Consider the following 19,508-nt stretch of genomic DNA (forward strand, 5'->3'; position numbering starts at 1 on the left):
GTATTAGTAGAAATTTATCTTACCTGACACTTGTGAAACTGTCAGTGTAATGCTATGCAGCTGCAAGAAACAACATAAGTGAGACCTGGGTAACAAACCAGATCTAGGTGCACAGAGAGCTTAATTCAGTGGGTCTTTTGTTGAAAGAACAAAATGAGAGCAGATGAGAAATTATGGGAGTTCAAGGAAGATGACTGTTTTTAAGTAATTTGGTAACTGAAAAAACAATTTAGTGACTTCAATGTTCCTGACTGGGCATACTACACCGAGAAAATATGTATATATCTTAAGATTTCTTAAAGGATTTTTGCTCACTGATTTGATTCAGAGCTTATCTCCCCCTTCCCCAAGTATGACCTTTATATGGCTTGTAATGAAGATCTTCTTCCATTCCTGGTGTTTCTTTGCAGATATACTGATGCCTACCCAGTAAAGGCAGTGCAAGATTGCATTCAATTCTTCTTCCCTGAGTAAATGGCACAGTTAAAAAAAAAAGAAACCAAACAACAACAACAAAAAATAAACTAAAAACCCACACTAACAGCTTCCCTTTTGCTACCATTGATTCAGAGACAGGAATTCTGCTCCCATGTGAACAGCCAGTATCTACTGGCTTTATGAGGTCTGTACTTGGGTCTCCTGTGTTCAGAAAAACACAGTGCAATCAAGGAGGCTTCAGGCATCCAAGGCATTCTACTTTTCAAGCCTCAAGAGGGTAGAGCATAGTCCTTGTTTAGGCAAGTTTCCAAAGTAGCTCAGACCTTTAAGTTTAAACGTAGATAACATTTGCTACTTATTTCTAAGAGAATCCATTTCTGAGTAAGTTCTCTTAGGGTCCAAAGACTGAAAACAAAGCCAAGGCCTCTTCACATGAGATGACTTCTCTTAGACTTCTGTGGACTATAAATGAGCTTTTCAACTGTGCAAAGAAGACAAAGTCCAGAAACACAAAGTGGATACCTGAAAAGGTCAGGAGAAAAGGCAAACTTTTCTCTCACAGCCTAACCCAGCTCCAGCTCTCTTGATCCCATAATCTCCAGCTTGATTCCAATATAAATCCATTGATGTCTGGGGCATTTGCATGGGTCTACGGATCTTTCCAACAATGTCAACAGTGCTGAACCAGACAGGGAAGTTTTTAAAAGTAAAATGGAAGCTCCCATTATAGACACGTTAAAGAAAGAACAAGTGGGCAGAAGTTCTTTGCAAAATGTGCAACATCTTCAGAGTCATTGTGCAGAAGTTGATGGATGATCTGACAGCTACAGCTTACAGTTCTGAGGATCCATCTCTGGGTTTTAGAATCTTCCATTTTCAGGTGGAAAGCAAGCTTGTTTCTTTTTAAGTATAAAAAAGCCAACAAACTCATGGTGTAGCTAAGAACAAACTCTAAAAATACTGCTAACTCAGCCATGTTTAAAGAAAACATTCATTTGATAGTAAAGTAGATGAAGTATCAAAGAAGCTCTGTTTGAATAGTATTTATTTGCAAACATTAGTTTTAAATGGGAGACTGTTTACAGGCACACACTAGATAACCAAAATAGAATGAACATAAAGAAATCTATTTGAAGGTCCTTTTCAAATATTTCAAATATTTTATTAAATATTTTATTCAGTTTCATTATCACAGTTTAATGTACTTTATAACATGTTATACACATGACTTAACATGTGCACTTAAAAATATCAAATTAGAGGTTTTTGAAGAAAGTATGACATTCTATAAATATGCTTATTGACTTTTAACTACACACATCTAAGAAGGCAGTAGCTCTGTTATACCATTGATGGAGATGAACTATTGTAAGGCATGTTTACACCAAGCTTTGGAGAGAATAGAGCTAAATACTGGGTCAAAATTCCGTGGAATTACATGTGAGTATAAAAGTCGAAGGACTGGACTCTAGGAAGAAAGATCATAGCAAATTAGTTGTGTTAAAACTGTCAAGAGATACTGGTTATTAAAAGCAAGTGCTGCTGAGAAAGAAGGTTTTTGTAGCATCCAGGTTAGCAGGACCTATGGGGTTTTTTCAGGTGTGATTTTCAAAAACCACACCTTATGGTGTAATGTTGACAAAAGAGACCAAAATCTAGCAAGAAAGTTAAGAAAACTATTGAGAAATCTCATGTTGTTTCATGACCTAACATGGGAACACTTTTGAACAGAGAACATGTTGCAAGTCACTGCACTCCCAGGTGTGTTTATGCATATGTATACATACATGCAGACACATGCACATATATGCCTCTCCTACATTTACCACTTTCAAAGCCCTAACTACTGTAACCACAAAGCCCTAACAAAGTGTAGCAGCGTGTGGGGAAAAAATAGGTTTCATTTTAGGGGTGGAAAGAGCAGATCAGATCATTATGTTTGGAAGCCTGGTTAGTTAGCCTGTAGGGGTGTGTTTCTTTCCAGTAGAGTACAGTGTGGGTCTGTTGGTAGATGGTCACAGTCAAGACCCAGAAACCACAATATGTCTTTGGAAGAACTCAACAAATGTGATGCTATTTGCAGTCTTTTCTAAAATTCCATGTCAATGAAGGCCCTAGGTCACCAGGATGTGCCTCCCCCCAGGAACATCACACAAGCCTAAGCTTAACTCCATAAGCATAGTGGTCCATCACTGGGGCTCCTGCAATCTCACAGTGCAAACAATGCTGCCCCTTAAGTAAGGATGGCTTTCAGCATAAGCTTAGGTGTGTTGCTGAGTGGAGATCTGATGTCAAGTCTTCCTAGATATCTTCCTTTGATAGAATCTTCCTTAGAAGAATTAGTGGGGGAACATAAAATATACATCCAGCTGATAAGCCTGTCCGAAGTTGTCAATTCAGTAGAAAATACTGAGTATGTAAATTATTATAATAGTACTTAGGTGAGAGCATAAACCTCACTGTGCCTTTTTTATGGGGAAATGCAGGGGAGGAGACACATAGCTCTTCCACAGCCTAAATGCACTTATTCACTGCGCTCGGTGTCCTGAAGTGCCTCAGTGCCCTGGCAGCTGTAGGTGACAGTTTCACAATATGCACAAGGTAAGGAGAACGCCACAAGTACTACGAAACATGGCAAAGATACCTAGGAGCTCTACAAACTATCAAACAAGCACGGCAAACAAGGGGCATCTAATGGATGACATAGGGTATACAACACACAAGTCGCACAGTTACGTTTCCTTGCAAAACCAGGACTGCAAATGTAAACCCCAGAGTCAGTTTCAAGAGCAGCATTTGGCCTCCTGCATCACCTCTGGCAGTATCTGAAGTCCATCATCCCATCAGCACTGCATTTTCTGCTGTTAAAAAACCCAAGCTCACTGAACTCATCAGAGCCAGTGGGCTCACCTCCTGCGACCCGCACGGCTATGGCAGAACTTAAACAAAACTGCTCCAGCAACACTTTGGCTACCACTGCATACCCAGCCTTTATGTTGTCTGCACTATATAAACATTGCTCTTGGAAAGTAAAGCACACAATGATATACAAATGGCATGGATGGCCGAAAAGTTGACACAAACAAGCCTGAAAGCAAATGGAAGTTTAACTAAAGTAGTCTTTGAGGAGAGGTAGCCATATTAGACTCAGCATTCAAAAAAAGGGAGTGCACTCAAAGGGTCAGCATACATTACAGTCTCCTGTAGACCCATCTTGTTTTTGTTTTCCCTATATATATATTTTTTTTCCCAGAATGTACACACCCAGGCACACACACGCCCATACACACATGCACATATATATATACATCTACCTTTTTTCATAATTTCCCTTCGCTGCCGTAACTTTGCCGTACTGAGAAGAAAGGCCATCTCTCCTTTCATCCTCTCTTAGCTGTCCCACGCCTACAACTGCTGCCTTCAGTCTCTTCAGCATCTGTAGAGCAGCTGAACAATTGAAACTGATTCAATTTAATATCCTGTTCCAAAAGACAGCATCCAAACTATAAGGCATTCCCTCGTTCTGATGTGAGTTACAACTCTCTGCGGTTTCTACTTGATACACGAACTGCAGAGTGCTCTTCAGCCTTGTGCTTTCACCCAAATAAAGCAGCTTTCACCCAAACAAAAAGACCCAAGCTGGACTTCAAACACCACAAGTTCACACACTCCTATCAGTCCCTCGTTCCTGTGCCCCTATGCAACTACTCCTATCACTTTAATTCCAAGTCATGCACCAACGCTAAAAATAGAAACCCAAACTATCAAGAAGTCTCTTGCTCATTACTTTGGGATAGTATATTAGTATAAAAGAGCATTCAGTCATCTTAAATAAATATATTCTATTTCTGAAATCACAGCACATTCAAGGGGTAGTTACTGCCATAAGCAGAGCATTAAGTAATCTCAATAGATGTTTTTAGAATCATATAATCATTTAGGATTTAAAAGACCTTTAAGATCATTGTGTTCTGACTGATTTGGTCTAATATGTGGAAAATAACTTACTGTGAGGATAAGAATCTGCATCTCAAATGTTCTGCAGAACATTTTTCCCATATTTGTATACAGTACTAGAACAATTAAGAAGACATTACAGTAATTTCCTCCCAGCTGCTCAGATCTGTAGCTTTGGCTACAACAATGTATTTCGTATACCTCAAAACTACATATGAAATATCAAAGATCACTAAATAAATAAAAGCCAAGGAAAACTGGGACAGTACTGCATTTTACACTTGAGACAAGATTCCCCCCCTCCCATGGATAAGTCAGAGAGGACGACTATGGTAAATGCTTTTCTTTTTTTTTAAAGAAAGATTTATACACAGGTTCAGATCCAGAAAATAATGTGAAATGCATAAATATCGATAGCTTTAGCTAAGTTAAAATGGATTCAGTAAAGTATGATACAACATATTCAGAATAAACAAAGCAGAAAAGCATCATATTTTGGTTTGCTTGAGATATACAATAAGGTGCAACAATTTCTTCTCTAGAGGCATTTGTGGACAACGTGTTAACGGGTAACAGTGTTTGCTGGTATACTGAAGTACACACAATAGCAATAAGATTTTCCAAAATGAAAGCAGCTGAAATTAATAAAAATTAAAACAAAACAAACAAGGAAAAAACCCAACCCCAATACAGTAAGATATTGGTCTGAAATTTTTGTTGTGCTAACAGACTTTGTTACCTGAAAATACTGATACCCCTTTCTAGTAGATTCAGGGAAAATTCTACCTACTGAAATCAAGACATCACTCAGAGAACCAACAAAGGCAAATGCCTAGTGAACTATAAAGCTTTGCAGGATTTCTGCTACTCTCAGTGCCTAATCGCTTAAAAATTAAGCATATCTACAAAAAGGTTTTTAAGTATCTGAAAACAGTCATATCCAGTAAACTGACCCAACCCTATCCCCTCTCTAAGGGAAAGTCAAGGAAAAGCAGATCAAGTAAGATATTAATCCATATAGAAAAAAGTAATTTTCTGTTTCTTTTAAAAAAGGTACCATTAATATACAGAAATATCTTCAGGAACAATATTGAAATTTAAATTGAGGAAGGATGGGGTGCTTTGACAAAAATATATCTACTCTAAAGGTTTCTAGAGAAATAAGTTAGTACCATTGTCAACGTGAACGGCCTGCACTGTAACATATTTGGATTTCAGCTAATTATAAAGTGGTCCAAAACTCCAACAGCCAGCCACCTTGCTGTGACCCAACAGTTTAATAAGTCTTTTAAGTTTTTCCCATCTTGTTAAAATAACTTACAAAACTTTAATAAAATCTTATTAAAAATACTGCCATAGGCTGCAATGGCATTCTAGGGGCTCTTAGTTACATATTCACCTGAATTTTTAAAAAGCCTTTTCACTGATCCATTGGCTTGTAAATTTTGTTTTTGCTGTTGTTCCCTTCTTCCAACACATGCATCCCTCCATGGTACTGTTTCAGTGACACTTCTCCAGCTACCTGGCTTTTGTCAGATTTTAATTTAAAAGTTGTGTTACAACACCTGTGGTTTGTTGTAGATCATTTCCCGACACTGAACCAAAGACTTCCACTTAACTACAAGAATGAAAGGCTAAACCTAGCAAGCATTAATAGAGTTGCTGTCCTTATGGCTATTACATCAAATTAGTTACAAAATAACCCCGAAACACATTATCAATTCTGTCAAGTATAAATAAGAATGCCTGATAGAATGATGTAAACTCTCATCATTTAAAGACTTAATTCAAAGAACTTCAAGCTCAATCTAATACTATCAAAAGTTCTGCCGGTATGACGAAGACTGATAGAAAATTATTGCTGGAGTCCAATTTGGTAAATTGTTGTGCTACAATGCAAAAAGTAGGGAAACATCTTGTGCTATAGAAGTACCCTGTTGAATTTGTAGCTTTCGATCAATTACTAGAGATCATTTTGCATTTGTTGGTAGGAATCAATGCTTGGTTGTACGATAGTGTAAGTCAAGATAGCCAAGATAACAGTCCAAGTGATACACTTGGCCTGCTTTTGGGATGTACTTATGAGAGCACAACACAAAAATCCAACATAAGCAAAGACAGAAACTGGCAGATGGGTCTGTTCGGTGGTCTGAATTCAGTCAAGTGTTACTCTTCAGCTGTAGTTCATCTGTATACAACCTTCCACTTCACCAATACAAACTGTAACTGGCCCACTATGCAAACTGTGAGGCCGATTTGGACTGTGCATAGTAACTACAACAATGCCAGTGGCTGTAAAATGCAAAAGGTATGTGTATCATGTACATGTATATCGAAAAGTCACAATTTTAGGTTTTCCAGAATGGTGAAATAATACTAAGGTCACTTTTGAAAAACGCATTTGCAGTACTTTTTGTTTACAGGAAAGTTTCGCCAAGTCGCTCAGATATCTATGCAAAAATAAAAGGAACCCTCCAAGGCATGAAATACAAGTCAATTATCTGCAGTATTTTCTTTTCCATACACCACTCCTTTTTCTAATGCACATCATCCTGGTTATTCAAAGCTAAATTAAAAAGAAACAAACCCAAACATAGCCTGTCAGAAAATTTGCCAGTAAACTCTACCACTCTGGTGGCAAATATAAAAGTGCAGAACATCTGGACCACATGGCTGCCCAAACACGGCTAACAATGGTACGTCTGTCCAGGCTGCCTTGAGTTCTCTGGAACAGGTTTTAAATTCATTCTACAATATAAACGTAGGCATAACCTATTAATATAAACCATCTTAGAACTTAAATCTTCATGTACAAAAATGACTAATAATAACTAGTGCAGTGCGTCAGTGTTTTTGTTGTTGTTTGTTTTTTTTTTTTTTTCATTTTCATTTAGAGTAACTAGGTATTATATGAAACTAGTTGCCGTACTCTCTGGTTGGTAAAAGAGACACTGTGTGAGCTAACAGTAAAGGCAGCCTTTTTCACACCAACCACCTATTTACTGTTTAAAAGCCTTCAATAGAAAGCAAGCTCTAGGATCATTCCATTTCTGTTCATTAATAGACAATTAATACCACCCTCCTACATACTGGGTTCCGATTTGAGGACCTGGCCCAAGTTGCTAATGTCTGGCTTCCAGTGAATTCTGGGCCACTCAGAGCAATAAGCACTTGCTTGCAGTCTATAGTTTCCATCATATGGACTGACTAGCTTCCCTTGGTAAAGAAAAGGCTAGGTTATTAGGTAAAGCACAACGTTTTACAATAAAGTGGAGCTTCACTGGTCAGCGCAGGAAATAAGCACTGGAGCCTGAGACATTTCATTTGGCTGTCCGTCATGTGGGAGAGGTGTGGCCCTCTGACTTCTGCAAAAGAAGAAAAGAAAAGCCACCTATGATTATCTGGAGCATGGGAGGTGCTTTTATCAGACCTGAAAGCGTGGAAAGCGTGGCACACGACACGGTTTAACATTCGATGTTTACAGCAAAAGAACTGCTTGCTGCTACAGATGCTCACATACCACTGTCACACACTGTTTTTTGTGGTGTTCCTGCAGCAGGAATGCAATAACAGGCCTGAGGACAACCTGCAACACAATGCTATGTCAGGCAAAACCAAGGTGCAGTGGTATTTGACTACACAAACCCAAGCGTGTGGCAGAAGATTAAGTCAAGAGCGCGCAAGCGCTGTTACTCATTCTGTGAGGGAGAGGCCTCAGCCCTCAGCTGCAGAGAGTACAGCTCTTGGGTAGAAGGCAAGAGGAGGTAAATGCACAGAGACAAATGTCGTGTTAATGTGAGTCAATAGCCAGCTTTTAAGCAATATGGAAATACACTCATCAGCCGAGCTGCACGTTGGAATTACTCCAAGTTTCATGACCCAACGCTTCATCAGCACAGCGCAACATCTCTTTCATCACTACAGCAGTGTTAATTTACAAATAATCCCCTGGCACGGGGTATCATAAAAAGAAACTGCGCCAGAATTATGTGCTGGAAATCAACATCAGTCATTGTAGCAGATGGACTTGGGAGAGTGCCTTTGCAGCTTGCCTTTTAAAACACATACACAAAGCACGTCACCACCTGTTACCTAATATCACAAGTCAGGTTCTATTTTTGCTACAGTATGTGTAATTTGGAGCAATGAAAATCTGAGGCTCACTTCATATTTACACGAGGGCCACTCTACCTTACTGTCTAATACCCCAGGCAGAAACAGAGGTACCATACTTCATACAATTGGAGTCTGGTGAAGTGGCCCTGGCACAAAATGCAGCTCAGGTTCACAACACTTAACCAGGGCATGCACAAGGTAAATAAAGCTTTACAGAAGCCTTCAAATAAAAACCACGCTGCCACTTCAAGACAAGCTCTAATTACAGTTTAAAAGGACTCTGTAAAATTTTTAATAATTAAATTCAGACACAAAGAAACACATCAAGCAAACCTCTACTCGAGTTCTCATTTCTTGCTATTCACAAATAAAGAAGTGAGTTGCAAACAGTAACAGTCAACAGAGTAGAAAATAGAGAAAAATCTAACTCATCAGGTTTAGATTTCTTTTTTGACTTCCATTTGCCTAGCCTGTGAGAGAGGTGGCTAAGTTTCTACTAAGTGAGAGTCTTCCCCTATTTTCCTTCCCCCTGAGGTGTTCAGAAGCTGGAATTAGCAAGAATGGCTGAACATTAGCCAGCGTGGTGTTTTCAGGCATCATGGAAAGTGCTGCACTGCCCTAGCTCCACGATGAGATGACAAAAGGTGAGAATAAGGAAGATCCCAAGAGAAGGCTACATAGAACATTAGGTCACTTGAACAGGGACAAGAAGAGAACAAGAACTCTTAGAGGAATAAAGAGGGAAAACCCACAGTGAAATGAATTCTGTTGTTGTGCAATTCTGATCAGTGTTACTGGAAATCAATGAAACCACAAGGGAGTGAGGGAGAACAGAGCTTAGAACAGCACTTCCCACATCTCCCTTCAAGGCTTCTGACTGCAAAAGATTACAGAAATGAGTTCAGACTTTTGCTGTTTTGATAGAAGACACTTGTATTACGTATTGCAAAGCTGGGAAGAAGAGACCAAGCCAACTGCAGTGTGAAAACACTTCTCATCCAAAAGAACATCTCTTAAGCAAGACCAGAGCTTCTCCAGAGAAAAACCAGCAGGCTGAGCTCAGCTGACAACTTCTATCTTGTAGGGCCCCATAGATTCTAAAAAACCTTCCAGTATTTGATGCCTTAGCACACAGAACCGGGTTGGTAAACTGAGGTTGCAAATGGTTTAATTCACTGCTGCCCTGTGGTTAGAAAGCCAGTAGTCTGTCAATTGTAATTTCCAGACTGTGATGGTTTCAAACTAGCCCAGGACTTTCTCACTGACTTTCCATTGCAGGAAAAGTATGTGGGTTCATTTACAATTAAGCTGCAGCATCAAGGAGGAACACTGGATCATTAACAGTCAAGGAGGGCTTGCTGTTATTGTTTTCCTCCTATCACAAGTCTAGCATGCAGGATCTGACCATGCTGAACTGACCCAACAGCCCTCAGTAACCTGCACATTCTCCATCTTCACTGTGTGGAAGGTCTGCTCTCTGTAACCGAGAGGACCAACACAAATTAAAATGGTTCCCACCACCCAGAATGGTTCTGTCCCAGGCCACTCTCACAGGACAGATGCTTTGCTTCCCACACAGCAAAGCAGAAGAGTAAAAATAACAAGTTTGCTTCCTTCAGCCACATTCAGCACAAAAGCTCCAGCTGAAGTTATATGAAATTCTCTACACAGTATTAGGCCCCCGAAAAATGCAAATCAGCAGGCAGGAACTATATAAATCTGCTGTTATCTGACAAATAGCATCTGATATTCAGAAAGCCTCAATCATTAGAATATCAAGGAGCATTTGAACCTGTTTATGTAAAATAGCTGGTAGGCAAGTTTACCAGGGATTTTATTTTTTTACTGACTGCTGAAATAGACTACATTACCATTTAGGTGAAGACTTACCACTACTAAGCAAGTGGTGTAAAACATTCACAGGAAGCTGTGTGAGAGGAAATGTAGGCCAATTTAAAGAGTCTGCAATTCACATGCCTTTTGAAGAAGCTGGCAGCCACACACTATGCACTTTAGACAACAAGAGGAAAAGAGAACCCTACCTGTGTACATTTTCCATGGCTGCTACTTCTGCCAGAGCAGCTAAGCTAAAAAATGCAGACACCGCTGGCATATCTGATGTAATACTATTATTTTCTTCTCTCTCTGCATTTCTGGAGCATTCACTGTTGCATTCTGTTTCTGCACTTGATGTTTTTTGAAGAGTACTTTGTGGCAGCTCTTTTGGCTTCTCCTCTGCAATAAAAGAAAGTTAAGCTTGCACATCTAGCCCTCAAAGTCACAGCAGCCCATTGATATACTGACTAGTCTGGTGGTAACATCAGACCATTACCATCACGATTCTGATTTTTCAAGTGTAATTGCACTCATGCTGCAACCTCTTCTGACCCAACCTATCGACAAAAGCACAGTAATAATGTTTATGTGAAGCAGTCTGCTGATTTTGCTTTCAGCTGAGTTTGATCTTTTAGGTCAGGCAATAGAGCTTTTGAATACATTTTAGATACAAAAATCCTGAAAGACTGTATTAACTGCAGATGACTCCAAACACTGTGTCATTAGCTGTCAGACAATGGAATTAATTTTTACATTCTGTAACTATATGCAGTGTCCTTTATTTGCTGCATTGGAAACAAATAGTGAAAGGCAACTATTTTCCATTTATTTCTGTATCAGCTCTCAATTCTTAAAGAGAAATATCTGGAGAGAAGGCACATTTGGGCATTCAAACCAAAAAGCCTGGCCATTACTGACTCACTGATTTCCTGGTTTGCTGATACCTGTACTTTAAAGAATTACCTTTCTTAGTAGGTATGAAACCAATCTAACTAAACAATACTTCTCTGATAGGTTGCTTTTACTCCCAAACCTTCTCCAATAATTCAATTTTTACAAAAATTTCACACAGCTTCCATTTTCTTACCCATTGTCCCTCCTGCTGGTGACACTCGACCATCTGCCGTTCGGACAAGATGTGTGATCTTAGTTTTTCTTGCTTTCCTCTTCTGGCTGCCAACTAAAGGCTCATGCATCATTGCTGGCTCTGGAGTGTTTAGGGCAGATATAGAAATTCTCTTCCAGGCAAGCTCACTGGAATTTCTGTCTTCTGAGAGTATGGCTGAAAGAGGACAAAAAAAAGAGGTTTAACATGTAGAAGAATTCAGCTACTAGCTGTGCTCATTTAACATTTTGCATCTGTCTGCACAAAGCCTTCCCTCACAGGTACTCAAGAGTATAACCTATGTCAAGGTATGATCCCAATGCACTAGATATTTGCAGGGGCATCAGCTCTTGAAGACATTCTGGAAGATTCAAGTTTCTAATGTTTGCAAAAGTAAACTGAGATAGGCAGTAGGACTTGAGAGGGAGCATGGGATACAACAGTCTGCATACAGCACTCTGCAAAAGAAGATGCCTGCAAGTAGCTAAGAGACAAAATGTATTCAGGAAACAAAAATGATGCTCAGATAAGCTTATCTTAGCTCACAGGTGAACTCACAAGGAGAACTCAGGAAAATTCCTGACCCCAAAACCTCCTTCCATAGTCACTTTGTTGTCTTCTCTAAGCAGAAGGAAATTCTGCCTTTACAAAACACCAGACTTCAAAAAAAGGCAGCATATACGAAAGCAGAGCTGGATCACAGTTGAAGATAGGAAAAAAAGAGAAAAGCAAGCTAAAAAAAGAAAACAAGCATGATAGAAATACTGCCTACATAAAGTCAGAGAGTGAGAGAGGAACAGTCTGAATCTTTCTCAACAACACCAGTGTTAGCATTTCAGAAGTAGCCTCCTGCCCTGAGCTGGAACACAATCATAAATTTTCACCTGACTTAAACACTTTATAATCTTCTCTGTGAAAAAATGGGTCAAAGAGCAATCACAAAATGTATTTAAGCTTCCAAAGCCTGCAGTCAGTGTGCCGTTGTCAATCACGTGTAATTTCCATTGATTTAATAAGCCATCCTGCTGATACCACTGGGTATCACTAGCCCATAAATTCAAACTGTGACATGTTTTATAGGACCTACCTTACCTGTGATCACTGTAAGATAGGGTTAGAAAGAGACCACAGATAAGAAAGAGAATGCCCAAGTAGTTTCTTACAGTCTAGCCTGTTTTGAACTTGGCAGCACTCACGGCACCTGCACCAAGTCCTTAGGGTATTTTTTCCTAGTGTACTGTGATCCTGAATAATTACGGACTTTTTCCCCAATGCCTGCATCTCCCCTGGTTATCTTTACTACCTCTCAAGTTACACCCCATCTCTTTTCAATAGAAAACAGAAACACATCTATTACTGTGTCTACAGTTAGCTCTCTCTTCTCCACAATTACTTTCATAAAGATTTTCCCATTTTAAAGATATGACTAAAAATCAAGTTCGTTTTCTGGTTGGTAGGACCAGCAAAAACTACACACATAGAACTCAAGCAAACAATTGCTCTTTCAGAAGGGCTCAGCACTGAACAAGACCACCCTCCTACACTGAGACTGTCCCTGTCACACAGGAGCAACCAACCCCACAAACCATGCACAGTAGCCGAGCAGTCTGAATGGACTTTCCCCTCTTTCATTTTACTGTGCATTTACTGTTTATTTATTGCGGGTTTTTTAAAAATTATTTTAGATTTAACAAGCTTCCCATTCAAAGATATGACTAATGTAACCTTTATCTTTTGTTAGCTCCTGTAACTGTTAACTTTGAGGATGTCAACTGGGTGAAGAGACCAGCTGTAGCATGATTTTATCTTGTTAGCTGTTGCCCTTTGCTCTTCTCTTTTTAGGTGGCAAGGGACCTTTTCATGTTTTATGGCATATACCTAGTACATATCTGTAAAAATATTTGGAAATGTTCCAAAACTTAATACTTTTATGTTCTTAATTCCCCTTCATAGCTCCTCTTGTAAAAACATTTAGAACTTATACATGCTCTTTATTTTGAAAAAACCCACACAGCTTCCATTTGCTTTTCTCAGTGTTTAACTATAGCTGCTAACCTTCCCAGAGCAGAGCTATGCTGTAAAACTTCATTTTTGTACAGAGAGCAAGAGAAATCACGAGAAAAGATTTGCCCTGTAAAAATTCAATTAAGTGAAGCACTAATGACTGTGAATGTGACTTTCAACTAATTCAGCTGGGCAAGAAGTAAGGTGTTCAGATAAACTGACTGCACTGAGACCAAAATCTTGACTGGAATGCATAACTAAATGAGCAGCTTTCTCTCTTCATTTCATATTTGAGAATACTTAAGCATTGATAATGTATTAATGTAATGGCTTGATTGTAGTCCAATTTGTTAATTCTGATTTGGGGATTTGCTCTTATTATTTAGTACTTCGACAGTGCTCTTTAATTGCAGTTTAACTGAGTTTAAAATGGCATTAATCCTAATAAAGCAAGTTTGTTTGTTTATTTTTTACATTTAATAAAGTATTAAGATCTGATTTAAAACAATAAACAACATACAACAGAGAAAAACCTGATGTGCTATGTTTTTATCACATGTTGTATATTACAGGCCATGTCAAGTTACTGGAAATTAATTAGATTAGTCAGTACAGTAGACAGCTGCCTTTTACATTTGTTTTCTTTCTCACATTGTATGCATCAAAATGCTCAAGAAATTAAATATAAGACAAACTCTTGAAATCTAAAAATTAAAAGTAGTGACAGTTATTGAAGACATAAAACTAAGAAAATATGCACTAGATTAGCTGCAGGAGTATATTGTATTGGCATGTTTGACTGAGATACAGCAGCAGGTGGCCGACAAACTTAGGATGAAGCAAGCATATTCCCTTTTCATGTTTTAAGCTTTCTCTGTCCTTGAAATGAGACTTGACAGTCCTCTATTTTTCATTCCTCTTCTAGCTCCCAAAGTAACCTCCTTGCCACTTCCTTGTAACATTGTCACCACAGAGCCTTGGAGAAGGAAGAACTAAGGGTGAACAGTGGATGAGTATTTTTTTTTGGATGGGGGGGGAAGAGGGGAGGTGTCAAAGGGAAGAGTTTCTTCTTTTTTTCTCTAGCAGTCTTAGTGAACACTGGAATGAGAAATCATTTCACTGACTTCTTTACAAATCTTTATTCAAGCAGACGAGATCTAACGAAGGCATCACCCACAAGACCCTCTGCACTAAACTCCAAGTGGGTGCTTCAGCAACTGTGTAGCTCAGCTGGGTGCTAAAGGGAGTCTTCTTCCTGCACCCCTTTGAAAAGAACAGCATCCCATTGCTTTACAAAAGTATATCCATATGGATGCTCCAAACCAGTTGGTTTTGTTGTGCAGAAAGGACAATGCTAAACAAGTTCAATGCCCTGTACCTGTCTTTCATACTTTCCTTAATACATTTGACATCCATTGTAGAGCCAAGCTAATTTTCAGAAGAATGCTGCTTAGCAATGAAATGAGGTTCTGCAGCTCCTCTGCAGTCCTTATAACAGGTATCTGTATGGTTAGCTTTCCACATGACCTGCAGCACCTGCAGAACTAGAGGGCTATCTTTGCAAGTAGAGCTATCTTTGCAAGATGTGGACCTTCTGGCACACTTAAACCACAGTCACAAAAATGGCTTTGTGAGGAAAACATCTAGAGCTCTGTGCCAGGTGGCTTCCTGAACACAGACAGTTTACTCCACTCTGCAGGCCTGCAGAGGACCTGTGATCTTATTTCCACCCATCTACAATGCAAGAAGGAATCAAGTGTAGACTGCAAGATGCCATGTCACAGAGTGTACGTCTGACATAGCATTTGAGAAACTGCCTTAGCTGTAACTCAAGTCTTAAACTGACTAAAAACCAAAACAACCCACCCAACAAAGAGAGAAAATAAGGATTTAAGGGACCTGGCTCACTCTCATTTTTCTCATTTGTATCAATTGACTACTTGTGTAAAGCCTGTCGCTGTAGATTGGAACTTTTTTTGCTAATTTTACCTGATTTTAAGGTTGCAGTGTAATAGTACACAACTAAAGCAAAACCAGCAGCCCAGGTGCTCTCAGGAACACTGTGCACATACACAGTGTCTTTACCCCATGGTGAATAAGGCTGGGGTAAGACAGAACTCCCTTTGGGAAATGCACTCAAATCACAGAGGTGGTTATGCTGAAAATGCTGAATTCACTACTGGTCTCAACTCAAGACTGAACAGCTATCATCTGCCTCTGTGAACAAGAAAACTGAAGTCGATTGGACTGATTCAGCACACCAGAGGAGAAGAACTCAGCAAGTCATGAGACATTTAAGACAATTTATTCAGCAATGGCTGTTTATCAGAGAGAGCTGCAGGAGTTTAACCACATCTAGTGAAAAAAGAATGCTCTGTAGGTCCAGGCATGCTGGTATCAGGAAGGACAGGTGGACTGTAAAGGTTTAGTGATCTTTATTAAGTTAAAAATGAGAAGCCTAGAAAGGCCGAGCAAAACTTCAAGTAATGCTCTTTTCACTGGTGCCAGGGGAAACATTTCACCAATGAAGTGATGCCAAACACACTCTGACCTACACCGTGGTGGAAAATCCAGCTCTTCTGACAACAGGATACTGCTGCAAGATCACTTGTGGGGTCAGGCAGCACATGGAGCTGCAGCAAGGGCTGAGTACTAACAAGCAGAACACCAACTGACAAGGCAGCAAATGGTCAAGCCAGGTGTATGGAACAGCTGCTTGGATGGGAAGCTCTCCTGCCTGAAGTCTGTGCTGACCCAGGCCTCTTCCAGCCTGGATGGATGCCAAAGGCACAGTGGCACAGAGCTCCTGGCTCCATCTGGGCCCCCACAAAACAGGTCTTTCTCAGCAAAAATAATTTAAAAAAAGCCCAGTAATTGTATTAATTTTCTGCACTTTCCGTTCTTGCTCAAACATAAGTGCTAAGGATGCACAGAGTGATGCGTGTGTGGGAGGGCTGGTGGATGATCAGTAGCAGGGAACTGGCTCTACCAGCCAGTGTAGACTGGGCTCCTTCACACATCAGCTCCTGCTAAGACTACATCTACTACATCCATACATCTACCTGATGCAAAGCCCAATGCTGTATCTGGCTGTTACATGAACCATGTAATAGCCCCCAGCATAGGTCACACCTGCAAGGAGTCAAGAGTTGTGCCTTACCCCTTGTTACTTCAAGTATTGCTTCCCACTGGAAAGCCTTGACTTCGGGAGAAAAATCTCTGAGCTGAGTGGTGCTCGATCCCCCAAATAGGGATGGGTCCACCTGTGCTTCTCCATCTTCCTAAGAATGTAATGTATCTCTGAAGATACTGAATTGTGTTATTGTGTGCTCTCTGCTAGGAGGAGAAGGGATTGTGGCATGGCCGCTAGTGTTTTACGGGGCTGTATCTATCTCTATAAACACCTGCAAACTTCTTATATGTTGACTTGCACTGGTGATGCTGTGTACGATGTTGTCACATGGAATTAAAAATTCCCTCAGATACTCACTCAAACCACAGAAAGAGCCAGACACTATGATCCAATCACATTAACATTTCCCTTTACTGCACTTTTTATCTTCATCCCAAACACAGACGCACATAGGCCCACACACTTTTTGAGATGACAAAACATGAATCCAGCATGACCTGTGCTGAAAGCAACCCATCTAATTGACTTCTCTCCAGCTGCAAGAAGATTTAGTCTCTTCCTTCAGCAGGATTACCTCCATAAAACCCCAAAACCACACATTAGAGATCTGTGACTCGCCAAGGAGCAACCACAAAAAGGAGTTGAAATTTTCATTTAGATTACTCTAAATATTTCTAAATCCTTGTATATTTGAATTGCAATGAAGATGCTGGGATTCCACAGCTTGGAGGCTGCAGACTACAGCGTGGACAAGTCAAACAGTTTAGGGCCTTGCTGCATAGGAACTCATAAGAGGATGAAGTTACACAGGCACCACATGAGGTGAGGCTGTATGCTGCCTGGCCAAGGCCGTACGCACACTGCACTTTGCTGATCAACACTTTGCTTTCAGTGTCACTATAGGGTACACTTAAGAGTAGATGATACCCTTTTGTAACTCAGAGAAAATGCAGTCCTTCACCAATATATATAACCACTACCTTTATGATTTTTTACATGGGCTGTGTAAGACTGGTAAGTTCCCTGTTTCTTTGCTTCAGTCTTGGGAAGAACTTAGCAAACTGGCCCTACTCCAGCAAAGGCAGAAACACAGCTTTAATGTTTAGACATGATGACATTATTCACATGCTTAACTTCCAAGGACATGCTTCTGTGTTGTGCTGGAATAAGGCCAGGGTACTCAACACTTGCCAGGCTTGAATCTTTGATCATAGTGCACATTTCATATCAAAACAGGCTGGTTTCTTTTAATCAAATCGAGGTTTTGACATTCTGTTTAGCCACATTTTCTATCTGCAGATTTTAAGATATTTATATTTTTTACTCTGGCATCTTTTAAATGCCGTTTCGTTTCCCACAGGAGAATTTAAACATCCATTTATCTTATTAAACTGTCTATACAGTCTATTAATAATTTAGGGACAAGAATCTGAATGGCACCCAATGAAAGCTATGTTAATGTATGATGCCTTCTTCACACCAGCATGGAAGCACATTAGTTCCTTCTCAGAAGTGACTCCCACAACATGTTTGCTGTACAAATACAATGAAACAGAGAAAGTAACTTCAAAATATTTGCTCCATTGAATGCAGCAAAGCTGGCAGAGCCTATGTGGGAAAACAGTGCATGTGCACCACAGAGGACAGAAAACACAGCATCAGAAAAGCAGAAGAAATGACTTGGCCAAGCCTTAGGGAAATAAAGGTAGCTGGGGGAACTGGAGAAAGGGACAGTCATATTATTATCTTTGAGATGGGTATGGATAGAGAAAAAGATGTAAAAATTACAGAGTTACCTAAGTAAGTAGAACCAGAAAGCTCATCTACACCACAGGGACCGTACGGGCCAGAACTCCAGTGTGGAAGGGCTAGGGAACAGCCTGGGCATGATTTGGATAGGGTGGGCACTGTGACTACAAAAGAAAAAAAAAATGGCCCAGAGAATCAGACTAAACTATAATCCTATACATGCTGTATACCTGAAAATGTTCCTCAGAGTTGTGAGTGTGTAGGCATGCAAGACCACAACACTGCAACACGAAAAAGACTCCACGGATGGTGTGGAGAGCAAATCCAACACAAAACTTCAAAATTGTCAAAGTTACCTTTATTCTGAGGCAACAAGAAGGATGGTTAAGATTTCTACAGAGGAAGGACTGGGTTAGGTTACTATTTTTGAGAGCTGGTGCAGAAACAAGATCTTAGATCCTGACCAGCTGCAGTCTGCAAAGTTCTAGACAGTGGGAAATCACAGGAACAGTAGACACGGACATGGATAAATGCTCTGTCAAAGGGATAGATAATATGGAATCAGATAGAGAAGGAATGGACATAAGAGCAAAGTAAAGGCCTACAAGGTATGGAAGATAAAGAGTTCAGGGCCAAACTGTAGAACTGCCCTTGCTTTGTCAGCTCTGCTGCAAGGCATCTGGAGCATGGAAACTAATTAAGGGAGACTGCAATTAAAAACAAAACAGCACCATACTGGAATAAAGTTACATGATCAACTGGAGCCAGGAGCTAATGGCGTCAAAGGAGACAGGGAAATAAGGGACCAAAGCAATCAAGACTAAAGAGCTGAGTAGCCTCTGTCTAGAAGCATCTCCCCAAGACTGAATTGAGACAAGGTGGCCCAAAACCTTAACTAAGTAATGCACCAGTACCTGTATCCGGAACATTAAGCTTCCTTCTGTGCTTACATTTCCTGATAATTTTGTAGAATGAGTTCTTTTTCTTAGACTGGAATGAACCTACAGACAACATTAATAATACATACTTTTAATTGGCAGTTTAAGAAGAGCACAGCAGTTACATATGTACTATACAACCTCCCTTTCCACTACTACAGGATGCCATTTCATGGAAAAGCACAAAACCCTGACCTGCCCAGAAAGGATTCTGGTGGCTTCCAGCAGGCTA

At 40.0% G+C, this 19,508-nt stretch overlaps 1 protein-coding gene across 35 annotated transcripts in view; it reads right to left on the minus strand.

Moving 5' to 3' along the window:
- Window positions 1–1,466: 1,466 nt before the first annotated feature.
- BBX (BBX high mobility group box domain containing) overlaps window positions 1,467–19,508 on the minus strand; it is a 146,665-nt gene continuing 128,623 nt past the window's right edge. For 30 of the 35 annotated variants that reach the window (XM_071757897.1, XM_071757861.1, XM_071757808.1 and 27 more), the window contains 5 exons: window positions 19,253–19,339; window positions 18,386–18,502; window positions 11,435–11,629; window positions 10,554–10,746; window positions 1,467–7,760 (listed from right to left, as the gene is read on the minus strand). In XM_071757897.1, coding sequence (XP_071613998.1) covers window positions 7,673–7,760; window positions 10,554–10,746; window positions 11,435–11,629; window positions 18,386–18,502; window positions 19,253–19,339 — 680 coding nt within the window. In that variant the 3' untranslated portion in view covers window positions 1,467–7,672. The remainder of the gene's footprint in view (window positions 7,761–10,553; window positions 10,747–11,434; window positions 11,630–18,385; window positions 18,503–19,252; window positions 19,340–19,508) is intronic. The other 5 variants (XM_071757780.1, XM_071757746.1, XM_071757737.1 and 2 more) reach the window with 2 other exon arrangements.

Source organism: Heliangelus exortis, chromosome 1 (genome assembly GCF_036169615.1).
Source record: "Heliangelus exortis chromosome 1, bHelExo1.hap1, whole genome shotgun sequence".
Classification (NCBI taxonomy): domain Eukaryota; kingdom Metazoa; phylum Chordata; class Aves; order Apodiformes; family Trochilidae; genus Heliangelus; species Heliangelus exortis.